Consider the following 20,935-nt stretch of genomic DNA (forward strand, 5'->3'; position numbering starts at 1 on the left):
TGGTTCAATAAAGATGGGCTTTAGATACACCTATAGATCATAGGAGACCTTGAACAGATATACATATTAAGAAATTCAGAGTAAAGTATTATTCCTTATATCGTACTTGTTCTGGGTTAGTAACTCAAAGACATACATGCATACAAAAATAATGAAAATCATTTTTCCTTTCAAATACGATGTTTATTTTTGTGGCTCTGTGCAGCCAAAAACATAGGATAGGCATAGGGCCTGAAAATATAACGAAAGGAAAAACTTCTTTGTTTTTTTAGTTTTGGATATAATGGAGAGGGATTAGAGGAGAGGGATTAGAACACTGGTCAGGTTTTATTACTGTCTTTGACGCCTTATGGGACATTGACTCTCTCTTTTTGTCCTGTTTATCAACATCACCAAGAGTAAAACTGAAAGAAATTCTCAAATTTTGGGTTGTCAGCAGAAGAATAGAGGGAAAATCTTCCAATGGGAACACTAGTTTTGGTGACACCATGGGGTTCCCTCACTTTGGAGAGATTTACTCTCACTTCCTATTTTGGCTATGGGACAGGACATGAGGAGAAATCTCCCTAATGGGACACGATGCTAAAAAAAATCCTGCCAGGTGTTATAACCCTCATTGCTCTATCCAAAAAAAAAAAAAAAAGTTTTGCCTTTAGATCTACACAAAGTTAAAACATGCACTGCAGATATGATACATGCGTAACTAGCCTATGGTAGTTGAAAGGGTGTTTCTGATAAGGGGTACAAATTCTTTATGATAAATTCCTAATCACTGCAGACTTCATGACTCTTTTTGTGGACATGCCCACATCTTTTGTCATTACTGATGGTATGTACACAAAATAATCATTTCCTTTTCTTCTGCCTCTGCTTTTCTGCTTGTTTCTGTCTTTGTTTGTCAGATTGTTTCTGTCTCTGTTTCTCAGCTAGTCTCTGCCTTTCCCTTTGCCTTCTCCTCTCTTTTTCTCTCTCAGTGTTTCTGTCTTTTTCTCTTTGTTTTTCTTGGTCTCTTCTTCGTTCACGCTCTCTTATTTTTTGACGTTCCTTCTCACGATCCCGTTGGTTGCTTTGTGCATTGTGTACACCGCCCATGACGGCTGTAGAAAAGATCAGATCTCCATCTACTGTGTCAGGGTTCTCCTCCTTCTGCTCTTTCTCTGCGCTCTCCCTGTACTAGAGGAGAAATATAAAAAGTCAGTGTAAAATTAAGTTCATGTAATACACAAATATTACTAGTCTCATGTCATGTTTCATTTAAAAGGATACATACATACAACTCCAAAAAAGTTGGGACTCTGTGTAAAATCTACATAAACACAGAATGCAATGATTTGAAAATCTCATAAACCCATATTTTATTCACAATAGAAAATAGAAAACATATCAAATGTTTAAACTAAGAAAATGTACTATTTACAAAAATGTTTAAATAAAGGCATTTTGAAATTGATGACAGCAACATGTCTCAAAAAAGTTGGTACAGGGCCATGTTTTCAATGGTGTAGCATCCTTGCTTTTTTAACCGCTTAAAGGGGTGGTTCCCCTAAAAATAAACTTTTGACATTGCATTTAGCAAATTAATTACAATTAGAATCGGCTTGTTTTATTTAAAAAATACCTCCGTACGTATGGTTTCCTATATTCGGTCCCACCGCCACTTCCGGGTACGATGCAGGCGGTGGGCGTTCCTAATTGATGGACAGGCATCCGACCGACGCATCCATCGCGTCACGAAATGCCGAAAAAAGCCGAACGTCGGTGCGGCTCTATACGGCGCATGCGCACCGACGTTCGGCTTTTTTCGGCATCTCGGCATCTGTTATAGGGAATGACGATCAGTGACGTCACACGTCCAGCAGCCACGCCCCCTACAGTAAGAATCACTCCCTTAGGGCACACTTAACCCCTTAGCGCCCCCTAATGATAACCCCTTCACTGCCATTGTCATTTTCACAGTAATCAGTTCATTTTTATAGCACTTTTCACTGTGAAAATGACAATGGTCCCAAAAATGTGTCAAAAGTGTCCGATGTGTCCGCCATAATGTCGCAGTCACGAAAAAAAACGCTGATCGCCGGCATTAGTAGTAAAAAAAAAAAAGACTTAGAAAAACGCCACAAAACTATCCCATATTTTGTAAACGCTATAAATTTTGCGCAAACCAATCAATAAATGTTTATTGCGATTTTTTTTACCAAAAATAAGTAGAATACGTATCGGCCTAAACTGAGGAAAAAAATGTTTTTTTATATATTTTTGGAGGATATTTATTATAGCAAAAAGTTAAAAATATTGTATTTTTTTTTAAATTGTCGCTCTATTTTTGTTTATATCGCAAAAAATAAAAACAGCAGAGGTGATCAAATACCACCAAAGATCTATTGTGGGAAAAAAAGGACGTCAATTTTGTTTGGGAGCCACATCGCACGACCGCGCAATTGTCAGTTAAAGCGACGCAGTGCCGAATCGCAAAAAGGGGCTAGGTCCTTTACCTGCATATTTGTCCGGGTCTTAAGTGGTTAACAACACTCTGTTAACGTCTGAGAACTGAGAAAACCAGTTGCTGAAGTTCTGGGAAAAGAATGTTGTCCCATTCTTGTCTGATATAGGATTCTAACTGCTCAACAGTTCTGGGTCGTCTTTGCTGTATTTTTTATTATTATTTTCAATTAGACTAGAGAAAGGTCTGGACCACAGGCAGGCCAGTTAGGCACCCAGACTCTTCTACTATGAAGCCATGCTGTTGTCAGAGATGCAGCATATGGTTTAGCATTTTCCTGCTGACATATGCAAGGCCTTCCCTGAAAAAAATGTAGTCTGGCCTGTAGCATATGCTGTTGTAAAACCTGGATATATCTTTCAGCACTGATAGTTCCTTACCAGATGTGCAAGCTGTCCATTCTATATGCACTATTGCACCCCAATACCATCAGAGATGCAGACTTTTTTTTTTTTAACAATAGATTTTTATTGAAAGTATTTACTTGACAGTACAGATTAAAATTGTCATATTAATCCTTATGCCGCATACACACCATCACTTTATGTGATGAAAAAAAACGAAATTTTCTGTGAAGTAAAAAACGATGTTTTTGAAACTTCAATTTTCAAAGACGAAGTTGCCTACACACCATCGTTTTCTCACAATGTTCTAGCAAAGCGAGGTTACGTTCCACCACGTTTTTCCATTGAAGCTCGCTTCATAAGTAGCTTCTGGGCATGCGCGGATGAAAAAACGTAGTTTTAAACAACGTTTTTGCTACACACGGTCAATTTCTGTGAAGTAAAAGTTGACGTTTTGAAAAACGACACATAAAATTGAAGCATGCTTCAATTTTTTTTGGTCGTTTTTTAGAAGACATAAAACGACGTTTTCCCCCACACACGGTCAATTAAAGTGACGTTTTTAAAACGTCATTTTTTTTCATCACATAAAACGACCGTGTGTACGCGGCATTAGTTTTGAACTGAGCGCTGATAACAAGCCTGATGGTCCCTCTCCTCTTTAGTCCTGAGGACATGACACTAATGGTTGCAAAAAAAGTCAAATTTCAATTCCTCTGACCATACAACGGTCTTCCACTTTGCAACAGACTATTGTAAATGAGCTCTGGCCTAGTGAAAACAGTGGCATTTTTGTATCATGTACAAGTATCATGGCTTCTTCTTTGCATGATAGAGCTTAAAAAATATGTAAAGCCAACATTCATATTACTGATATGTGCCTGCTGTACCATGTACTTGTATAAGTAAGTATCCTTAAAAAAAAAAAGGATAAAATAGTGTTTATATATATTTTCTATATCTACACACAAATGTTTTGCCCTTCATTTCTATTTTAAACTGAATGGGTTGTTTTACTAGCTGAGGCTTTACATACACTTTAACTCACAGTTTTGAATGGTACGGCAAACAGTGATTTTTTGGAAGCATTCCTGACCCTATACAGTGATGTTAATTACAGAATCATGCCTGTATTTAATGCTGTGCTGCCTGAGGGCATGAATATCATGGGCATCCAATATTGCTTTGCTTTGATTTGTCCTTTGCGCTCAGAGAATTCTTGGAATCGTTTGATGATATTACGTACTGTAGATAATGATATATTTAAAGTCTTTGCAATTTTACAGAAACATGATTCTAAAATTGCTTGCCAATTTTTAGACACAGTTTTTCACAGATTGGTGAACCTCTGCCCATCTTTACTTCTGAGACAGTCTGAATCTCTAATGCCCTGTACACACGGTTGGAATTTCCAATGAAAAAAGTCAGAAGGGAGCTTTTCATTGGATATTCCGACCGTGTGTATGCCCAATCGGACCTTTCCCGTCCGAAATTTTGACGGACTTAGATAGAGAACATGTTCTCAATTTTTCCGATGTTAAAAAGAATTCCTATCTGAAAATCCGTTCGTCTGTATGCAATTCCGACGCACTAAAACCCACGCATGCTCAGAATCAAGTACAAGACGGGAGCGCTCGGTCTGGTAAAACTAGCGTTCGTAATGGAGCTAGCACATTCGTCAAGCTGTAACTGACTTAAAAGCATGAGGCTGAAAAGCGCGAATCGTCTCTCACCAAACTTTTCCTAACACAAGATCAGCAAAAGCAGCCCATAGGGTGGTGCCATTGGAATTGAACTTCCGTTTTATCCTGCTGTCATGCGTGTTGTACGTCACTGCGTTTTTGCTGGTCGGAACTTGGTGTGACCGTGAGTATGCAAGACAGCTTGAGCTGAATTTATAGTTTATTCCGACGGAAAGAACGGTCGTGTGTACAGGGCATTATATGCTCTTGTTATACCCAGTCATGTTACTGACCTGTTGCCAATTACCCAATTAGTTGCAAAATGTTCTTCCAGGTCTTCCTTTTTAGTACCGCTTACTTTACCAGCTTTTTGTTTTCCTGGCCCAACTTTTTTGAGACGTGTTGCTGTCGTCAATTTCAATATTACCCCTATTTGTTTTTCTTAAAATGGTACAGTTTCTCAGTTTAAACATTTGATATGTTTTCTATTTTCTATTGTGAATACAATATGGGTTTATGAGATTTGCAAATCATTGCATTCTGTTTTTATGTATATTTTGCACAGTGTCCCAACTTTTTTGGAATAGGGGTTGTACATACAGTGGGGAAAATAAATATTTGATCCCCTGCAGCTTTTGTAAGTTTGTCCCTTACAAAGAAATGACGGGTCTATATCTTTTTTCATAGCTGTCTTATAAATGATAGACACAGAATATCAACCAAAAATCCAGAAAAACACATGATACAATTGTTATAAATTGAGTTACAGTTCAGTGAGTAAAATAAGTATTTGATCCCCTACCAACCAACAATAATTCTGGCTCCCACAGTCTGGCTACAGTGTGTGATCATGTGGTACACAGATTAGTCCCATCAATTTAGGAAGATCCTTCTAAGGACAACTTGTTATGTGTATAAAAGATACCTGTCCACAAAATCTCTTTCTTCCTTTCAAATCTTACCATCATGGGAAGACCAAAGAGCTGTCAAAGGACGTCAGTGACAAGATTGTAGACCTACACAAGGCTGGAATGGGCTACAAGACCATCAGCAAGATGCTTGGTGAGAAGGAGACAACTATTGGAGCGATTTTTCGCAAATGGAAGAAAAACAAAATAACCATCAATCGACCTCGGCCTGGAGCTCTATGCAAGATTTTGCCTCATGGGGTAAGGATGATCATGAGAAAAGTGAGGGATCAGGCCACAACTACACGGGAGGAGCTTGTGAATGATCTCAAGGCAGTTGAGACCGTGGATTGAAATCCTGCAGCGCCCGCAAGATTCCCTTTCTCAAGAAGGCACATGAACAGGCCTGTCTGAAGTTTACCAATTAACATCTAAATGATTCAGAGAAGGATTGAGAGAAAGTGTTGTGGTCAGATGAAAATTGAGCTCTTTGGCATTAACTCGACTGGCCAGGTTTGGGTGAAGAAAAATGCTGACTATGACCCTAAGGACACCATCCCTACAGTCAAGCATGGAGGTGTAAATATTATGCTTTGGAGCTGTTTCTCTGCTAATGGTACATCCAACTTTGCCACATTGAGGGGCCAATGGATGGACCCATGTGTTGTAAAATCTTGGATGAGAACCTTCTTCTCTCAAAACACTGAAGATGGGTCGTGGATGGGTCTTCCAGCATGACAATGACCCAAAACATACCGCCAAGTCAACAAAGAAGTGGCTTAAGAAGAAGCACATTAAGGTCATGGAGTGACCTAGCCAGTCTTCAGACCCTAAGCCTATAGAAAACTTATGGAGGGAGCTGTAACTTCTAGTTGCCAAGTGATGGCCAAGAAACCCTAAGGATTTAGAGAAGATCTGTAAAGAAGAGTAGACCAAAATCCCTCCTGAGACGTGTGCAAACCTGGTCACTAACTACAGGAAATGTCTTGCCTTTGTGGCAAGGGTTTCTCCACCAGGTACTAAGTCATGTTTTGCTTGGGGATCAAATACTTATTTTACTCAGTGAACTTCAACTCAATTTATAACATTTGTATCATGTGTTTTTTCTGGAATTTTGGTTTATATTCTGTTTCTATCATTTAAAATACACCCTACATTTCTTTGTAAGTAGGCAAACTCACAAAATCTGTAAGGGATCAAATATTTATTCCCCACTGTAGATAGAGTGCAAGTACAATGTATTAAAAATACCTTGGTCCATTGAGTGTAGTATTGAACTTGGAATTAATTTGGGGGGTATTTGTACTGTCCTGGCATTTTAAGGAATTAGATACATTTTTAAATATCTATACCATAGTTTATAGACTCTAGAACTTTCAACTAATATACACTTATTGGGATTTTTTATTATTAGGCATGTAGCAGTATACATTTTAGCCGAAATGTATACAGAAATTTGTTTTTATTGGATATGTTTTATAACAGAGAATGGCAAATATATTTTTTTTCACAATTTTCCAAAGCAACCAAAAGAAAGCTCTATTTGTGTGGAAAAAAAATATATATATCAATTTCATTTGCGTATAGAGTTTCATGACTGTGCAATTGGCAGTTAAATTAGTGCAGTGCTGAATAGCAAAAAAAAAGCTTGACCACAAAGAGGGTAAAACATTCTGGAGGCAAATGGTTAAAGCCAAAGGATTAGCATGATAACCACATAACCACAGAGTAGTGTAGAATTTTCAAAAGGAGAGTTCATCAATGGCAGCCTCCATTCTTTTCTCATGGCAGAGTCCCTTTAACCTCCCTAGCGGTATGATTATTTCAGATTTTAGGTGCTGAAAGCGGTACCATTATTTTGCATGGAAATTTGGCGTTTTACATTGTAGGCCTGCAATTCTTAGGAATAACTCACTTAAATCTGTCCAAACAAGAGTCTAGTAGACATTTTGGGTATGATAAAGTTTGAAAAACAAAATCATAAATTATAATATAATAAATAACTATAAATAATTATAACAAATAATAATATAATTATAATAAAAATTATTCAATAATGTAATCAAATCAAAATCACTGAAATTTGCTCAGTTGCAGAATTGTCGCTGTCATTACTTTTATTGTTTGATGACGAATTTCCCCACAAATCGCTATCGCTCATTTCTGCAAATGATTCTAATTTATTATCGCTGTTTTCTAGCTGCTCTAAAACCATTTTTGACATAAAGGGACACTTTTGGTTGCTATGGACAATCTCCAGTTTCCAGGCAGAAAGAACAGTTTTTATTATACAAAAGTACATGCAGGGCACTGGGCAGACCACTAGGGACAAAGGGGGGTGTGTATTTTTTTTCATACAGTACTGTAATCTATAAGATTACAATATACTGTATGTATTGTGTGTATTTCCTTTTTGAATTTGGCGCCGATCTCCGCCCCCGTGCGTCATAACGTTGCAGGGAACGGAGCTCGGCGGCACACAGGCACTGTGTAAATCGAGCGAGGACACAGCTTGATCACACAGCAGGGAGGCATCGCAGGATCCAGGGACAAGGTAAGTAATTCCCTGCCTGTGGACACTGCAAGGCGATCCCGAGTCTTGGTTCTGAAATTTCACCCAGAGCCAGACTCGGGAATACCGCTGAGGGGGTTAACCACTTGCCGACTGTTCTATAGCCGAAATGACAGCTACATCGCAATCGTACATTTCCGGTCAAATGCTCTGCCCATATGCTATAGAAGAATTTGAATGTTGGTTGACTAGTAATAATAATTTATAAATATAATTATTACTAGTCATACAACATTAGAATTCTACTATAGCTTGTAGGCGGAACATTCGACCGGAAATGTACAATTGCGGCGTTGTACAGTTTTACGTCAAATCTTTTTAGAACATTTGACAGACACCATAAGCCTTCAATGACAGATTCAACCTTAATTAATTCGGATTTTCGAACAAATGCATTTTTTAACAAAACAAAATAAATAAAAACAAATTTTGGGAGTAACTAAATAAATAAATTTTTTGGACGGAAATGAAATTCCGAAAAAAAATATTTCAGTGTGTACATGTCTACTGATTATCAGTATTCAGATTATTAGTGCAGTCTCAACAGTGTTCATCAGTGCTGCCAATCAGTACCCAGCAGTGCCTCCTCATCAGTTTCACATATCAGTGCTGCCCACCAGTGCCGGCTATCAGTACCCATCAGTGCCACCTATCGGTGCAGCCTCCTCAGTGCACATCAGTGCAGCCTATCAGTGCAGTCTCATCAGTGCTAATCAGTGCAGCCTCATCAGTGGACATCAGTGAAGGAGAAAATCTACCTGTTTTCACAATTTTATAACAAAACTCTGAAAAACATTTTTTTCATCTTTACATTTTTTATTTATGTAGCAAAAAATAAAAAACCCAGTGGTGATTAAATACCACCAAAAGAAATCTCTATTTGTGTGAAAAAATATATATACAAATTTCATATGGGTACAGTATTGCACAATTGTCAAGTTTGACAGTGCCGAAAGCTGAAAATGTACCTGGCAGGAAGGGGGTAAACGTGCCAAGTAGGCAAGTGGTTAAGATGCATGTCTCATACTTGTTGTGCTTTATATATAGCAACAAAAAAACATTTCCTTTGTTATCACTGTGATGATCATTGTGATGTGTTCATGGATATACATTGTATGCCAGTTGGTTACTGTGACCGGTGACAACACGCTTCCTATTGTGTGCACCCTGTGACTGAAACATTGAGCTGTCACAATAACTCACCTCATCCTCAGAGTCAGTCTCTGGGCGCAGACAGCTGCAACTACTCATTGTTGGCTTCTGGGAATGGACTGGAAGAGGCTTCACCCAGCTGAATGTTACATCAGATATCAGGATTGCTAAGCAGTAAACGAAGCCCAGTTAAACCATAAATGTGCCTTGGTGGAAAAGGTGTGGGAGCCTTAATAAAGGGGATGTTCTCAACTAAGGAACAATGGGCGGTGAGCAAGTCCTATGGGTAAAAATGAGATACAGAGTTAAATCCACACCCATATTTGTTTCTACATGCATACTCTTGTGTAATAATGAGAAATAAATGTACATGTACAAATAGAACACAACTTAAAACCTCATGACCCCAGCAAACTCACTGTGTTGTTTACTTGGTGCTATGCCAAAATCTACAAAGCAGTTCCATTGTCAAGCTCTTTAAGGCTCTTTCAGTTTTTAGTGCCTTCCCTGGCTGCCTGTGTGAAAAGGCCTTTAGGGCCTAATCCACAAAAGGGATACGCCGGCGTATCTACTGATACGCCGTCGTATCCCTGTTTCTATCTATGGAACTGATCCACAGAATCAGTTTCTCATAGATAGGCAGAAGATCCGACATATGTAAGGGACTTACACTGCCGAATCTTAGGATGCAGTACCGCAGCCACCGCTGGGGGCATTTCTCGTCGAAATCCAGCGTCGGGTATGCAAATTAGCACTTACGGAGATCCACGAAGCTTTTACGCTTCGTTTTTTCTCCGTAAGTATTAGTTTGCCGTCGCAAAATTAGGGCTGCTTTTACAAGGTGTAAACTGTTTACACCTTGTAAAAGTATACCCTTCTATCCCGCGTCGCTGTCATTTTTTTTTTCCCCGCCGCAACTCTTTTTTTTTTTTACGCCCGTCGCGATTCTCAAAACCCGGCGCAACGTAAAACCGCGCAAGGTACGTCGGGAAAATAACGTCGGGAGCATGCGCAGTACGTCCGGTGCGGGAGCGCGCCTAATCTAAATGGGGCCGCTCAAAATTTCTAGGTAAGTGCTTTGTGGATCGGGCACTTAGGTAGAGATTTTTCCAGCGGTGTAACTTAAACGGGAAAAATTAAGTTACGCCGGGTTTTTGTGGATCAGGCCCTTAGTGCTCATAGCATTTCTTCTCTAAATAACCCAGGAGGTCTAACAAACTCATAGAAAGGGAGCAAAAGTGATTATTCAGGGCCAACTGTCAATAAAGGGCAGGCTACATCTGAGGGCGTGCTCAGAGCCGAGCCCGCCAAATAATATGGCTGCTTAATTATGGAAAATAAACTCTACATTAATCCTACAATTATTACAATTATGGCTGTGACTTAGTTTCTGCCACAGCCCTTTTAATGGATGCATTTCTAAAAATTGTACTGGAATCTGTGACATAGCCTCAAATAACCTTCTGTTAAAGGTGTAAAGAATTGAGAAGTGTTTTTTTTCAGGCACATGTGAGATTTTTATTCACAAAAGAATGAGTTAAAAATTAGCGTGCATTCACACCTGCAAATGCACCCTTAAATGAGTTGCAGCATGTTGATTTTATTGCAACAAATGATGTAACACTGTTCTAGCATTAAAATCACACATTACTCCAGGGGTGTCAAACTCAATTTCATCGTGGGACGCATGAGCATTATGATTGCCCTCCAAAGGGCCGGTTGTATCTGTAAGATTAGATGTCCAGCGCATCCCCTCCCCTTACATTAGATGTCAAGAGCCACCCCACCATCAGACGTTGAGTCCCCCACTCTCCCTTACATCACAGTGCACCCCCCTTTCCTTATGCTGCTGCTGGGAAGAAGTTGGATGCATTGCTTGAAAGCAGAAAGTAAGGGTCTGGAGTAGGACCAGAGGAGGGCTGAAGCTCTCCTGCAGCTGCCGGAGAGGTACGAGGGCCACATGAAATGGCCTGGAGGGCCGGATTCGGCCCACGGGCCTTGTGTTTGACACCTGTGCTTTACACGAACGGACAGGTTACTTTAAATGAAAAAAAAATCACAGTACACCCCCCTTTCCTTATGCTGCTGCTGGGAAGAAGTTGGATGCATTGCTTGAAAGCAAAAAGTAAGGGTCTGGAGTAGGACCAGAGGAAGGCTGAAGCTCTCCTGCAGCTGCTGGAGAGGTGCGAGGGCCACATGAAATGACCTGGAGGGCCGGATTCGGCCCGCGGGCCTTGTGTTTGACACCTGTGCTTTACACGAATGGGACATGTCACTTTAAATGAAAAAAAAAAAATATGATTTGCTCAAAGTGGATGTAAACCCTCACATATACCCAGTGAAGCGAACAGCCCCAGATGATTCATAGAGATTAAATAAATCTCCCTACATAGGTTTTACATGAATATCTGCTTACTTCAGCTTTCTATATTCTTTAGAAAGTGCACATCAGGTTAGAATTTTCTCTTCCTGTTCAGCACTGGGAGTGAAGTTTTGGCATAAACTGTGTGACAGCTGATTGGAGGAAAGGCACACACCCCCCTCTCCACTCTCTGCTAATCTAATTATAGCACCCAACACAAATTTCAGGCTGGTTTTATCTTGGTTGTAAGAGAACTTTTTAGAAGTAATCATGCTGATAACAGAAGAACGGAGCAGCAGAAAGATCTGGGACTTAGGGCTTTGGAGATAGATAAGTAAACACTACAGATATATGTGATTAGGTCAAATTTCATGAATCTGTTTTACATCCACTTTAAGCAAAAAAGTTTTTTTTACCAAGAATGAAAAATCACTGCTCTTCAGTTGCCATTTTTAGCTTAAAGTGCATGTAAACGCTTCATACACCCAGTGAATTGAACAGCCTCAGATGATACACAGAGATGAACCAAATCTCCCTACATACATTTTACATGTATATCTGCTGTCTTCACACTTATATACTGATGTCAGGGCATACAGCCAAGATAGCTAACATTGCTGATTGGAGGAAAGGCACACACCACCTCTCATCATAGGCAGAGACTCTTATGCCCTGTACAAACGATCGGTTAGACTGATGAAAACGGACCGATGGATTTTTTCATCAGATATCCGATGAAGCTGACTTTCATCAGTCTTGCCTACACACCATCGGTTAAAAATCCGATCGTGTCCAACGCGGTGACGTAAAACACAACGACGTGCTGACAAAAGTTCAATGCTTCCGAGCATGCGTCAACTTGATTCTGAGCATGCGTGGATTTTTGACCGATGGATTTCCCCACAGACGATTGTTTTTTTCTATTGTTTTTTTAACCATACGAAAATTTTAAAACAGGTTCTATTTTTTTTCACCGATGGGAAAAAAACTGATGGGGCCCACACACGATCGGTTCGTCCGATGAAAAATGTCCATCGGTCCGTTTTCATCAGACGAACCAATCGTGTGTACAGGTCATTAGATGTGTTTTGTAACAGGTCCAGCTCCCCCAACAGAAATTTCAGGCTGCTTTTGTCTAAAGTGTCAGAGAATTTGTCAGGAGTTATCAGGCTGATAACAGAGGAAAGGTTCAGGTCATTAAAGAGAGATAACAAAATTCTGCAGATATATGTGCCCAGCTCAAATTTCATGAATCGGGTTTACATCCACTTTAAATCATATGATCTCTGGCTACCATTCATTACTGCAAAGAGCCTAAGGTTTTCTAGCAACACTGGTAAAAGCGTTGAAAAAGCATGTAATGCCAGTGTAAGGTTCCGTTGCCTTCTACTGCTAGTATCACATTATAATGTAAAATCGTGTATGTTACTTCCTGGTTCAGGGGTTGCTGGGAATAGATCCTGGAAGGAGGAAGTGGAGAGAGTGAGGGTCAAAACCACATGTCCTGTCTATGCTACTATTACCAGATTAGAAGAAACAAGTATTGCCAGATAACTAGTACTGCATTCCAGACTGGTTAGGCAACGGCTGGTGGGTCTCCTCATCACTGCAGATCTTATCTTCAGGTCTCTGGGACACAAATACTGACACTGCATCATGCCTACAGGGCCCCTGCAACAGGACTTTGCTGCAACACTCATCTGGCGGTATCTCTTTAAATAACTATATATACCCAGGCATATGCCTACAATTCCATCAGGAAGCCTATTGGGCCCTTTGCTGATTATGTCTGTTTTTACATTGATTGTATGCAGGGCAGGAGCAAAACCAAAAGGTAGCCACCTGAGGGTGCCAGGATGGAGGACGGTAAACCCCATACCCCCTGGATTAATCGGGACCTTGCTTGTCAGTGAATGCAGGCTAAATCCTTCTAGAGTTGTGACTTGCCCAGGAGTGGCTCATAATGTGGGCACACCTGCCCCGCAGCTTGTGCGGAGTGTTTGCTGTCCCCCGCGATCTCAGCTCTCTATGGCAGCTTGCATCGTTCCCGGCCAGCTGCCTTTCTCCCTGGCAATAGAGACAGTGCAACACCAATGAACCTGCCTCCTCCTTCTCCTCCTCTCTGAAGTCTTCTGTGTATACAGACAGGAGGAGGAGCCAGGGAAGAGGAGAGATGCTGCTGTGCTTGTTCCGTTCATCTGAGGTCTGTGATCAAAGTGGTTGTTAACCCACTTCTATAAAATCATCTTATCCCCTCTGTACCTCAATAAGATGTGTCCCTGTGTTCTGTAAAAAAAACAGCCGATCTGTACTAATATAAGCTGCGCTCCCGTCGCACAGCTGATTCCTCTCCTCCTTTTTTCTCCGTCTCACAGATGCAGTGGGTGGGGCCCAGCTGCCCCAATGACGTCAGCTGGGAGGAGGGGGATTGAAAAGCCTAAAGCCGCAACCCATGCAACGCACAGAGCAGCTTTTTTTTTTTTACATTAAACAGGCACAGAGATACATAATATTAAGGTACAGAGGGGATAAGATTATTTTATAGCAAATAGAGGAGCAGGAGTGGGGGGTGGTCACAGGTACGAGCAGGGAGGGGAGGGAGACAGAGGACACAGACACAGGGAGAGCTGCAGACAGGAGAGCTGTGGCTGATGGAATCACGCAAGTAGACCACGGTATAAGGGGCTTAGCAGCCATGATTATCGTGGTCAGTTTACATGGGGGAGGGTATAGTCAGGGAGGATCAGCCAGGTTTAGGGTATACAGGGGGCCAAATGACACAGCACAAGCACTGTGCTGTATAACATGCTGTAAAGGAACAGTATCTGTTTTTTTTGGGGGGGGGGGGGGGTTAACAAACGCTTTAATTTACACACTATAGATAGCAGATAGATGGCATATATCTGTAGATGACATTTGCGTGGGGGGGGGCTGACATAAATTAATACTTGCACTGATTTTGGGGTGGGGGAGGATGGGTGAGCAGATACTGTGTGAGCTAGGGGGCATTTTAAGAGAAGAAGAGGGGTGTTGGATATGAATCTAACCCTCCCTCCAGCACAACTCCACTTAGTGGTGATTTTTTTTCTTTTTTGAAGGGTGAGGTTGCACTCGCCTTACCACTACGCCGTGCATTACACACTCCTGTCCCTGCAATCTGTGTGGTGTCATGTATTCTTAAACCTGGCACTGACTACAGCCTTCTGTGTTTTACATACTCCTGATTCTTGAACTTGTTGCATTACACACCCCTGCAGTCAGCGTTATGTATCCTAAATCCAACACTGACTGCAGCACCCTGTACATTGCACATCGCACATCGCCGGTGCCGGCACTCTTCCTTACACACTCCTGCACTTTATACACATAGGGGCAGATCCAGAAAGAATTGCATGGGCGCAGCATATGTGAGATACGCTACGCCGCTGTAACTTACTTTTTGTAGCTTTGTATCCACAAAGAATTTGCGCCGTAGTGTATCTCTCGCGGCGTAAGGGCGCGGATTTCAAATTGGGCGGGTAGGGGGCGTGTTTTATTTAAATGAAGCGCGTCCCCGCGCCGAACGAACAGCGCATGCGCCGTCCCTAAATTTCCCGCCGTGCATTGCGCGAAATGACGTCGCAAAGACGTCATTGTTTTGACTTGGACGTAAATTACGTCCATCCCGCGATTCACAGACGACTTACGCAAACGAAAAAAAAAATTCAAATTTAACGCGGGAACGACGGCCATACTTAACATAGCAGGTTTAACTATACGCCACGAAACAGCAGCTTTAACTATACGCCGGAAAAAGCCAAATAGAGACGACGTAAAAGAATGCGACGCCCGCTCGTACGTTCGTGGATCGTCGGAAATAGCTAATTTGCATACTCGACGCGGAAAACGACGTGAACGCCACCCAGCGGACGCCGAAAAATTGCATCTTAGATCCGAAGGCGTACGAAGAGGTACGCCTGTCGAATCTAACCCAGATGCGATCTTATCTTGTTTTGAGGATTCAAAACAAAGATACGACGCGGGAAATTTTAAAGTACGCCGGCGTATCAGTAGATACGCCGGCGTACTCACTTTGTGGATCTGCCCCATAGCGTTTACAAAATAGGGGATAGTTTTATGGCATTTTTATTAATATTTTTTTTTTTTACTAGTAATGGCGGCGATCAACGTTTTTTTTTCGGTACTGCGACATTATGGCGGACACTTCGGACACTTTTGACAAATTTTTGGGACCATTGGCATTTTTATAGCGATCAGTGCTATAAAAATGCATTGGTTACTATAAAAATGCCACTGGCAGGGAAGGGGTTAACACTAGGGGGCGGGGAAGGGGTTAAGTGTGTTCTAACTGAAGGGGGGGGTGGACTGACTGGGGGAAATGACTGATCGCTGTTCATACATTGTATTAACAAACGGTCAGGCATTTCTCCCCTGACAGGACCGGGAGCTGTGTGTTTACACGGTCCTCGCTTTGTAACGAGCGTTCGCGGGTGCCCGTCGGCGATCGCGCCCACCGGGAATGCGTGCCAGGATTAGGGACGAGCGTGCGCGCCCCTATTGGCTGCTGGGAGAGATGACATATAGCTACGTGATCTCGCCCAGCAGAGCCGACCTGCCGCCGTATAACGGCGGCTGGTTGGCAAGCAGTTAAGGTAGACTTAAATAAAGTTTTAGCTTTTTGTATATTTCAGTGTGTGCAAAACTATATGCAATAGAAACTTTTCATTCTTTTTTTTTTATGATTGTGCTGGGGTTTACATGTGTGCAGGGCTGGACTGGGACAAAAATTTGGCCCTGGACTTTATCCAGACTGGCCCACTTTGACAGGTCTCTCCCATGGCGGCCGAAAAAAACAGGACGGCGGCCACACACAGCTGTGACATAAGCTTCCTCGGCACCCAATCTTCTGGTCTTTCCTTTCCCCGCTCTCCATATAGATTGCCATCAAGTTGCCAGTCTGGCGTCCGTCTGCGACCTTCGTGGTGTCCTCCCTGCTGCTCCTGCGCTGTCTCTGAGCCGATCCCTGCTTCCCGCGCTGTGTTTGAACGCCGCCGCCACCGACATATGCCGAGCGCAGTACACTCGGGCACGCTCGGCTCCTCTTGCATAACCTAGAAGGGAGCCGAGCCTGGCCGACTGTACCCGAGTATACTGCGCTCGGTATATGTCTGCGGCAGCGTTCAAACACAGCGCGGGAGAGCAGGGATCGGCGGCAAAGTTCAAACACAGTGAGGGAAGCAAGTATCGGCGTATATCGCGCACCCACAATTTTGCCCTGATTTTAAGGGAAAAAAAGTGCGCGTATACGCCGATAAATACGGTATATATGTGTGTGTGTGTGTATATATATATATATATATATATATACACACACACACACACACATGTTATATAGATACTGTATGTGTGTATATATATATATATATATATATACATATATACACACATATACACACATATACACACACATACACACACACACACACACACACACACACACACACACACGTATATTGTTGTTAATATTCATTTTTAACCCACTGGTGTTGAAATTAGGAAGAAATAAGCCTTCTTCCTCTTATCACACCAGCTTCTCTCCCAGATTCTCCACCTCTGAGCTGGTGAATCTGGAAGGGAGATATTTCAGGTGAAGAGCTGTGAAATCTTCAGATCACGGTTTATTAAACTGGCCGTTTGTGACAAAACATCCATGTGCTGTGATGTGAAGTGAAGAATGTGTTCTCTGCTCCTTATCACAGTTTATTAAACCGGCAATGCTCTGTGATAAGCAGTGATCAGCCGTGATCATCATGATCTCCGCTTATCACGGTTTATTAAACGTACACCTATGTCAGAAGCACCGCCAGTCCTGATGCCTGTCTCGCTGCCTGGATAGTGCAATGACATCACCAGCTCCGCCCCAACACATTATGTCACGGTCGTGTGACTTCTTCAGGGAACCCCTCCAAAAGTTGGCTACACCAAATTAACAAATACAGAGTGACAGCATTCAACCAGGAAAATGCCATGCTATCAAATACAGACTGATGATATATTAACATAGGGTTACCATGCTATCAAAGTCAAGCACATTACATACCGCCAGTGTATTGTCATGTTCCCAAAACCTCTCTCTATTTGGATTCTTACTGTCTATAATCTAGTGTTGAATGGATCACACATCCTCACAGCAAATCTCAGAGCATTATTTATATGTATGCTGAAGACAATTACAGATGGTATTAAGTGGCTTCCAGGTGTAAAGCTGACATTCTGCACTTACCAAGAAAACATAGATTTTAAAATAGTTCTCCAGCTGTACAATGATGTAGTAACAATTACCTACCTGTGATAAACATGACAACCGCAATGTGTTACCTGAATAATTTGGCTGTGGCTATGATACATTTTCTGTCAGAGCAGAAAATCCTGTGTAAGGATGCAGGTGTAAGCCTGTATAAACTTTTTTTTACTTTTTCTCTATTTACCTTTTATTGCAGACCACATTAAAACAGGATTGTGTATTTGTTAGGTTTGGTTCACACTGCCGCGACTTGAGACCCCAAGTCGTGTGACATGCGAAATCCCATGTTAATCAATGAGAGCTGTCTTAATTAGCACTACTGAAGACAATCTGACTTTTGAAAAGGTTCCTGCACTACTTCAAAGCAACTTCTATCTGACTTGTTTCCATAGACTTTAATGGAAGTCGCCTCCATGGCAGAGCCTCATCTACATTGATGTGATTTGGACCCGACATTACAGGAAGATTACCCTGGCCTTTTCTGATGGTCGCTTCTAAAGTCGCATCAACTCTCTTCCACAATTGGTGATGGCTGAGGGGAGTATGGATATTTTTTAAAAGACTCTTAGATGTGCATCTTAGGCCTCGTACACACCATCGGACATGTCCGATGAAAACGGTCCGCGGACCGTTTTCATCGAACATGTCCGCTCGGAGATTTCGGTCTGATGGCTGTACACACCATCAAACCGAAATCCCCGCGGACAGACAGCGCGGTGACGTTGACGCCGCCACGTCACCAAACCAGGAAGTAAAATACTTCCATGCATGCGTCGAATCCATTCGACGCATGCGGGAGATATCTGTCCGCTGGTTAGGTGTACTAACCAGCGGACATGTCCGCCGGACAGCTTTCCAGCGGACATGTCTCTTAGCATGCTAAGAAACATTTGTCCGCTGGAAATCTGTCCGCTAGCCTGTACACACGATCGGATCTGTCCCCTGAAACTGGTCCGCGGACCAGTTTCAGCGGACATGTCCGGTCGTGTGTACGAGGCCTTAAAGAACACAACATACAAGGATATGGGAAATAATTATAGACACTGACACACGTGCACCTACACAGGTTGAACCGGATGGACTATTGTCTTGATTTAACCTTACCTACTATGTAACTATCAAAGTAGTGCTCATGTCGCCAGAAAGTCACCTAGCAAAGTCGCACAGTAAGTCGCATGACTTTCAGGTCGCAGTAGTGTGAACCGAGCCTAAAATGAAACATCTGTCTTATAAGATATTATATAAAATGTTAAGCTATCATTTTAGCATGCTTATTACATAGTATTTCTAGAAAAGAGGGCAATATGATGGCAGCTACTTTTAGAATACATTCTTTCCTGTATTAGTAGCCTTCAATAAGATTTTTGTTTCAGTTAATGCAATCTTCAGTGCTGGCTGCCATCCTTATCTTTGCTTTACTGCTTAGCGAGTAATTGACCTAAAACAAGCATGCAAACAGTGAGGTTATGAGACACTTGACCTGTTGCATTGGAGTCTGCACAGATACAAAATGTCATGCTCAGCCAGCATAATAAAGTTTTAACATTCACAACATAGTCAAAGAGATCCATAACTATATGATTGATATATATATATATATATATATATATATATATATATATATATATATATATATATATATATATATATATAGATATATATATAGATATATACAGTATATCTTTTATATATCTATCTATCTATCTATATATATAGATAGATAGATAGAGATAGAGATAGAGATATCTCTATCTATCTATCTATCTATCTATCTATCTATCTATCTATCTATCTAAATATATCTATCTATTTTTTAAGATATTTATATTTATACTAGAAATTAATAAATGTTTTGCAACTGGATATATGTATGTGAAATAAATGAAAAACAAAGTATCTCTGGCAATTGTTTTAAAATGTTGCCAGCTATGCAGCTGGCTAGAGACATTCATATCATATGTCTAAAATACTCTCAAGTTAACCTTGAACTCAAGAGTCCTTAGAGAGATAACATTTCTAGGCAATCCTTCCTAGTACTTGCCTGATCTCTCTAATTTTCTAACAAATCCTTGTAAAAAGTAGAATACTGTAGAATATATAAATCTATTTCGAATTCTATTACATAGAGCAGTAATGATGTGCAAAGTGTAGTAATGATTACTGATTGATTGTTGTGAATAAGTGCACTTTACACAATGGTAAAGAATGCCTTTCTGATCCTGAATGAGCAGTAATAGCAGCATAAATGTAATAACTATAAGAAAGGGTGCCAGCTTACCGTTGGGAAGTGTCTGCAGGCTGTAGAGGAAAACTTATTTGTAAAAAGTAAAATTCTGAATGATGGAGAGGAAATTCCAACACATGAGCCAGGATCAGAGCAGGGTCTAGCAGGACATCATGAAGAGAGAAGGCAAAGGAAGGAAGAGGACAGATAAAACCTATTATAGGGGGATGTTTTGGAGAGAGGAGGTGGGGAATGGGTTGGTACAGACTATAGTCACACTGCTCAGTACAACACATAATAATGGACCTAATTGAGAAAAGACATAGCTGTGACACCCAACCAAAGTATGGCATCATAGAAAGAGTGACAAATGATCATTGACATATATATGACACAGAATAGAAAGCAGACAATTTGTAGTAATAGACAGTTCACACTTACAGTTTGGGGGCTCCAGATATGCAATGCATGAGAGAAGTGATCCAGCCAAGTATCCTGTTGTGCTCCTCATTTCCTCTAATATCACTTCCTCACTTCACAATAAGAGGCTTTCTTCCAACTTTCCAATCATGTCAGGACAGGAGAAAATGATTGTGTCTGTTGATGGGGTGTGTATGAGTCTGTCTATATGTTCGGCACATGTTCCAGAGGCTTTCTGTACCTAGGGAGTAAGTCTGACAATATGACAATTTAGTTTGAGCTGGGGCACTCCCTGTATTACACATTTTACCCCGAGGCTAAATTGCTCATTTGATTCTGTCCTAACAAGGCCTTTTTTATTTATTTTCTAGGCAGTTAAAAAGTGTATAAAAACTTATAAACAATTAACTTCTCATTTGCTCACTTTCAGTCTGCTGAAGTGTTATTAAAGGCTTGTTTAAAAAAAA

General features: G+C 41.2%; 1 protein-coding gene across 2 annotated transcripts; it reads right to left on the minus strand.

The window, feature by feature from the left end:
- Positions 1-829: 829 nt before the first annotated feature.
- On the minus strand, positions 830-20,683 carry LOC120939927 (putative uncharacterized protein DDB_G0271982). Of its 2 annotated transcripts, XM_040352380.1 has the most exons (4): positions 20,490-20,683; positions 20,103-20,208; positions 9,210-9,438; positions 830-1,173 (listed from the first exon to the last, which is right to left on the minus strand). In XM_040352380.1, exons 3-4 carry the CDS (start codon positions 9,255-9,257, stop codon positions 847-849), a joined length of 375 nt encoding a protein of 124 aa, XP_040208314.1. In that variant the 5' UTR covers positions 9,258-9,438; positions 20,103-20,208; positions 20,490-20,683; the 3' UTR covers positions 830-846. The 2 variants fall into 2 exon arrangements, with proteins under 2 accessions (XP_040208314.1, XP_040208304.1); XM_040352370.1 differs by lacking the exon at positions 20,103-20,208.
- Positions 20,684-20,935: the final 252 nt, after the last annotated feature.

The sequence above is a fragment of the Rana temporaria genome, chromosome 1 (assembly GCF_905171775.1).
Source record: "Rana temporaria chromosome 1, aRanTem1.1, whole genome shotgun sequence".
Classification (NCBI taxonomy): Eukaryota; Metazoa; Chordata; class Amphibia; order Anura; family Ranidae; genus Rana; species Rana temporaria.

Bases quoted from the DNA above. Each gene is read 5' to 3' on its own strand.
- LOC120939927 (XM_040352370.1), bottom strand. From the start codon at position 9,257: ATGAGTAGTTGCAGCTGTCTGCGCCCAGAGACTGACTCTGAGGATGAG. The intron at 1,174-9,209 runs GTGAGTTATTGT...TTTCTCCTCTAG, and splicing joins AGACTGACTCTGAGGATGAG to TACAGGGAGAGCGCAGAGAA.